The sequence below is a fragment of the Punica granatum genome, chromosome 3, assembly GCF_007655135.1.
Source record: "Punica granatum isolate Tunisia-2019 chromosome 3, ASM765513v2, whole genome shotgun sequence".
NCBI classification, from domain to species: Eukaryota; Viridiplantae; Streptophyta; class Magnoliopsida; order Myrtales; family Lythraceae; genus Punica; species Punica granatum.
In genome coordinates, this window is record NC_045129.1 from 29,830,762 (window position 1) to 29,836,877 (window position 6,116).

Consider the following 6,116-nt stretch of genomic DNA (forward strand, 5'->3'; position numbering starts at 1 on the left):
ATTGTAATAATAGTTTATATTACAAAGTAAAATAATTATTTTGAGAAAAAATGGCTATTCTTTGTTAATTATTTAATTAATAATTAAATTATAATGTACAGTAATTTTTTTTATAAGAGAATATATTTTTATTAAGAAATTTTTTTATTAATTATTTAAATAATTACACTTATTAATTTATTAAAATAGTAATTTCTAATAATCACAATTAATAAAAATAATATTTTTTAATTCATTATTAATAAAAATTTAAATATTAATAATTTTATTATTATTTATTAAAATAATTACTTTTATTAATAATCACAATTTTCATTAACTTTAATTAAAATAATTAATTTTTAAAAAATATTTACTTTTTAAATTATTTAAGATGTTTATTTTTTATTAATTATAAAAATTATCATTAAAATATCTATTTATCCTATTAAACTCTATTAGATTTGGCATGAAGAGCATCTCTGTCTTTTCATCCAATTTCTGTTCTTCCATTCCTTATTTAAGCCAACCAAACTTCAGAATTATAATTTTCAGTTTTATTATTCCCTCCAACTAAATAAATAAAAGTTCATCAAAATTTCTATTATATTCCCTGTTTATTCTAATTCATGTATATTTTATTCTATATCAATTCCATTACATCGATCCAAACATACCCTTAGAGTGGTATGCCAAGAATTGATCTCATTTGATCTTTTGTTGAATTTCTCCCCTGCCTAAGAAATAGGCCTAATAATAGTTATGTTTTTCGCCGTCGATATCTCTGAGAGCGAATTTAGAAAGAACAAACAATAAGCTTTGCAAGCTGTTTGGGCAAACTTCCTGGAGGAGTTCAAGACGTGCACTCTCTTCTGAGGATGTAATCCACGGCCTCCTCTACGGTATCCACAACCTGCAAAAGCAAATTTGAAATAACAATCTAAGGTCACTCGCGAATAGACAGATTTAAGTAACGATTGGAAGAAAGGATATTTTTAAGGTTACAAACGAAGCTTATGGCCTTGAAGAGGATAGAAAAGAGAAAAAAGAATATATATATATATATATATACTAAATCAAAAAGTATTACAATAGACTAAAACCATAAAGATTCGATCTTTTCCATATTCAATTTCTGTGGAAGGGGAGAATGATGAGTATTTGCTCGGCTACAGGGAAAAAATTGCTCGGCATCCTCTTTCTTTTAGAAAACTGAAAACAAAAGTATAGTTAAACATTGTATTCGAAACAGAATGGGGTAAAATATGATCGAGATGCTTGTCAAACTTTCTTCTTGTGGGTAAAACTATAACAAATTTGTGGAATAATAAATTTGAATTAATATTTATCATCACAAACCACAAAACTAGGATCATTTTCTGTAAGCAAACATTCTGGGGGGCGTTGCCTCCAAGTTGTGGGTTGGAGTTACGCTACATCCTCCAAAGTTATGAGGAAGTTTAAGAACATTTCTTTATGAAAATCTAGTATTCTTTTCAAATTACAACTCTGCACCATTCAGAAACAGGAAGCAGCCAATAAAATGACATAGAAACTTTACCAGATCAGCCGGGAACTCTTCATGATTTTCTTTCCCCTTAAAGACCCCAGTCCTTGTTAAAATGGAAAACCAGGGTACTCCTGCCTGTTTGTATATAAACCAACACATTTGCATCGTGACATCTTAGCATCAGTACCAGTCGATTAAAACTAACTGCTTATAAAAGAGAATAGAACTGGATGGTCGATCAATGTATATATGTATACGTGTATATATTTCAATTTTGCTAATATCAGATTGAAAAACATTTTGACCATAAAAGGATGCACCTGTCGGGCACCTCTGATGTCCACTTTGGGGTTGTCCCCAACCATATAGAGCATTCTAAAGCGAGGCTGAATGTGAGAGCTGCTTTTATCAGGAATCACTAGACTTCCCAATATGTTCTCGGCATTCCTGAACACAGATGGGTTTGGTTTCCCATATGACGTGTACATCAACGGCTCAGGATGAACCCTGTGTAAAGAAATGAACCACTGGTTTGTAGAATAAGACAATAATATTGGTGAAAAGAGATTGGAAGTCGAGCTCTTAGTTTTGATTATGACAATAACACAGCGAAATTTTGATTACATTATATAAGCTCATATTTGCCTCGTGATTTTTCTTTTTCTATCTCTTTCCTGTGTGACTATGGAGTACGAACTTGAGCAATATGTATCTCATCAACTATTGCACAAGATTACAGTACAAAATTGTTGAGTAAGAGTGGCCTTACCTGTTGTAGATGGCTTCCAGTGCAATTCTGAAAGCGCCCATGCCAAGACGTTCAGAAGGAAAGTTTGCCTACCTTTATTGGCAGTCAGTCAGTACATAATCAAACTATATACCATGTCAGGGAATTGGAAGTTTTCTTGGGGGAACTAGATATATTAAACATCCGAGAGACCTAAAGCTACTGATTTGTTAACATATCATCACTGAAAGACATAAGTAGTTCCAATGTTACATTACATGATGGAAAACTTATCAGTACTGCCTTTCCTGAAAATTCTAATTGCTTTTCATTACTGATCATGGACAGACAGCTCGAATATCAATAGTTGAAAGCGCTAAGGTAGGATACCTGATATTCAAGGTCATCATTTGCAAAATAAAGATAAGGCTGCTTTCCAATCTCCCTTCCGGGAAGACCACCCGTCCTCAGTATGTCACAGAGAACCTGCATTCATATATCCGAGGCAATGCTTAGCAAATTCAGGGTTAAAGCTCGAAGGCCCTTCCCTACTAGAATGATTGAAAAGACAAGATGAACTTATGAGAGTTGGATCAACAATTAAATAATAGAGATAGATGTAAACCAATGCACCAATAAAACTCTACATGCTAAGGAATTGAGAGCAGAGGTTCCTTGTTAGATTATCATCTTACATTAACAATTTATTGAACATACCTTCAGAAATTCTTTTAAGGTGATTTTCTTGTGGCATTAGGATGATAAATTGCATATAAAAGGAATAAATCAAATCTTTGGTAACGTCTTCATAAACCTAAGTCCGAGTCAAGTAGGAATTCATTTCTACTGTAGGAAAAAACCATCACAGAGAAACAGATATCGGTAGAATAGCAACAAATAGAAGTAGAAAAATAAAGGAGCTTTCTTAGACCTGGATGTCTCTACTCCAGTCAACTGAGTCGCTAACAACAAATGCTGCCTGCACTCTCTTCGATACTATGTCACCTCTCTTGAACTTGCTGTGATCGTGAGTTTCCCTGGCTGTCCATTTTTTATAAGGTGCCAATGGATCAATGCCATCGAAGTAGGACGTGTACTCTTCAATAGAAAGTACATTCCTGTAAACATTGTTATGAGTTCAAGGAACAATACTTGAAAAAAGAGAAGGACCACTTAGGTAAGATATTGTTTTCCAGCATCACAAGAAGTAGTTGAATACTTACCTGAACCCATATTCAGACATTACAGCTGCAGGCTCTCCTTTACCCACAGCAATTATCAGTTCATTCTCAAATCTGAAAATTTTGCAGTTCATCAAAACAAATATTAGAATTTTGTTGTCATTATTATTATTATTATTATTATTTTGGTAGGATTAATTTTTTTTGGTAGGAATTTTTTTTTTTAAATCTTTCTGCAGTATTCTAATCACTGTTAAGATAACAAATAGGCATGTTTCAAATCTACAAGAAATATAGCTGCCCACCGATAAATTCCAAAAATAAACTCATGCCCAAATACATTTATACCTGTTTACCAGCTGTTTAAAAGGCGAGTGACCCTGTATAACCTGCACAAGAAATTCTTTCCTAAGAAAGCCTCAGATTTGGCAAGGGAATGTAATGAGAAGGTCCATGGCAAAACTATATTAGCCCTAGATTGGCACAAACTGTGCAAAAAATTGCATGAGAAACAATGGTGTACCTGTGATGGTAAAATGTCAATGCCCAACAGTTCACTTAATTCGAGGGCTCTCTTGGATTCACGAAATCCACCTCCTGTTGAGAAAGGACGCAAACCGTCAATGGACTTTGAGCAAGATCTGCAGTGGATCTTAAATGACCAGGAGTGACATCTCAGATGTACAATGTGAGTATCTATAATTTGGAAGAAATTTTTAATGGTTTTGAAAATGAGAGCCTGTGGAACTAAATGAGAAGGGAGTTGCAACATCAATGACAGAAAAATCACACTGAACGGAAATATTAACATGCAACACGGCCATAATTTCTTCTTTCTAACAACTAAAAGTATTCTCCTCCGAAGAATGTGCTAATGAACACACTCTCTATTCATCAAGGAAAAATTTACAGTAATAGTTGAATCTTTACCGAATCCACTCATACCATACAAACTGTGGAATAACATGTTGCGTCTTATTATCAACTCTAACGAGTTGATTCAGCAAAAACAAAATGCCACATAAATTATGTCATCATGTTTACTTCTCATACAACAGTATGTATGTAGATACATCTTCGTTTACAATTTATGGTCTAAACAGTCTTCTTGTGAGATCATGTGTCCATTGCTGTGAAAGACACTCACCATTTGTCAGGAACACATACGGAATCTTCAAAGTTCCTGTAAACGAAAAGAGAAACAATAAGAAACAAACACATCTAATCTAACCTGTAGACAGTTGAATGTTGATTAATTTGGTCACAGATGAATAATGTAGCATGTGCAGAATATTCTGAGGCCGCTGCTTATGATATCTGAAGGCGAATCTATCGAACCGCTCACTAATTAGAGCCAGACGATGTAAGAGCCGGAAGGCAACATAATATGAAGATTATTTACATTTAGTTCCAATTCCACAGACTAAGGAATAAGAATTCTGCCAGGAAAATGACTTCGACTATCTGCTGAGATGTTCCTGTCGAGGAATTCTTTCCGACAAACCAAGAAACAAGAGAACCTCCGAAAATCTCAAACGAGCTACTGCACACAGCTCAGTTACGAATCTACACAGCAAATAAATCAACGGTTACATACCTAAATCATCGTACAGTCGCCTGAGCGCTTGTGGAGAGCCACCAACGGGAGTGTGGCCGAGAAGGATCACGCCGTCGATATCGAATGCGACTCCAAACGAAGGCCTGCGGATCAAACGGGCTGCAAAATCAGCTCATGGCAACTAAAACCGAAAGAATGCCAAAGGTACCTCCTCAAAGCTCACCGTTCAGGTTGCGAGCTGCCTTGCGAGAATGATCGCGAGACATTGGCGAAGAACGGCCGCAGGACGTAGTCTCTGCTGCGTTTCTGCGAGGCGGCGATTCTGAAGATCTGGTGCCGCATCTTCTATGGATATCGGAGGACAGCCGCCTCACTGATCGGAGAGTGACGAGAGCCCCGAGAAGTTGGGACTGGGGAGGCTTTGTTTGCTAGGAGTAGGACGAAGAGGAAGAAGCAGCAATGAGCAGCTGCGACTGCAGTGAAGAATCAGATGGACAGAAGCAGCTCCGCTTCAAATGGGGCTTGAAATGGGCCCATTAAAGATATTGGGCTTTAGGCCCAGGGACGAAGGCCCAAGTACCGATGGAAAATGCCTGCTATTTAAACAATTTATTTATCCGAAATTCATTTTTCTTTTCCAAAATATTTGTTGGGATATATGTTTTCTCGCTGGCATTTCAAATGAAGGATACGATTTTCTATCTGCTCGATCGGTTTATTCATGCCGGACTATAGAGCGACTGCAAGCAAGAGAAACAAAATGTCATCGAGGAGGGGTTTTCAAAAGAAAGGCTCGGATAAGAGCATAGGAAAAGAGTGATCGCAATTCACTAAAACAGAATGAACTCGTCTAGGGTCAATTTTAAAAAAATGTAGGATACACCTCAAAAATATTGTACATGCACAGCAAGTTATTTTAATTTGTAGTAAAATGTCTCAATATCAAGTAAATTACGCATTATCCGAGTGAATTATACGTATTCAGTGTCAATTAAATTAGACATGATTCAAGTCAATTATACATATTTTAAGCGAGTCATTTGGAAATAAATTACTTGATTTTTTTAGTCAAATTACCCGTTAATAAAGAAAATTACATTATTTTAAAGAGCTTTACTTAATTTTTTTTTACTAATTAAATAACACATATATATCGGTAAA

At 35.3% G+C, this 6,116-nt stretch overlaps 1 protein-coding gene across 1 annotated transcript; it reads right to left on the reverse strand.

Moving 5' to 3' along the window:
* Positions 1 to 557: 557 nt before the first annotated feature.
* On the reverse strand, positions 558 to 5,425 carry LOC116200680 (uncharacterized protein YKR070W). The gene is made up of 12 exons (XM_031531529.1): positions 5,179 to 5,425; positions 4,995 to 5,098; positions 4,545 to 4,580; positions 3,921 to 3,994; positions 3,746 to 3,786; positions 3,440 to 3,511; positions 3,148 to 3,334; positions 2,607 to 2,702; positions 2,259 to 2,326; positions 1,810 to 1,996; positions 1,541 to 1,624; positions 558 to 892 (listed from the first exon to the last, which is right to left on the reverse strand). Exons 1-12 carry the CDS (start codon positions 5,295 to 5,297, stop codon positions 833 to 835), a joined length of 1,128 nt encoding a protein of 375 aa, XP_031387389.1. The 5' UTR covers positions 5,298 to 5,425; the 3' UTR covers positions 558 to 832.
* Between the last annotated feature and the right edge of the window lie 691 nt (positions 5,426 to 6,116).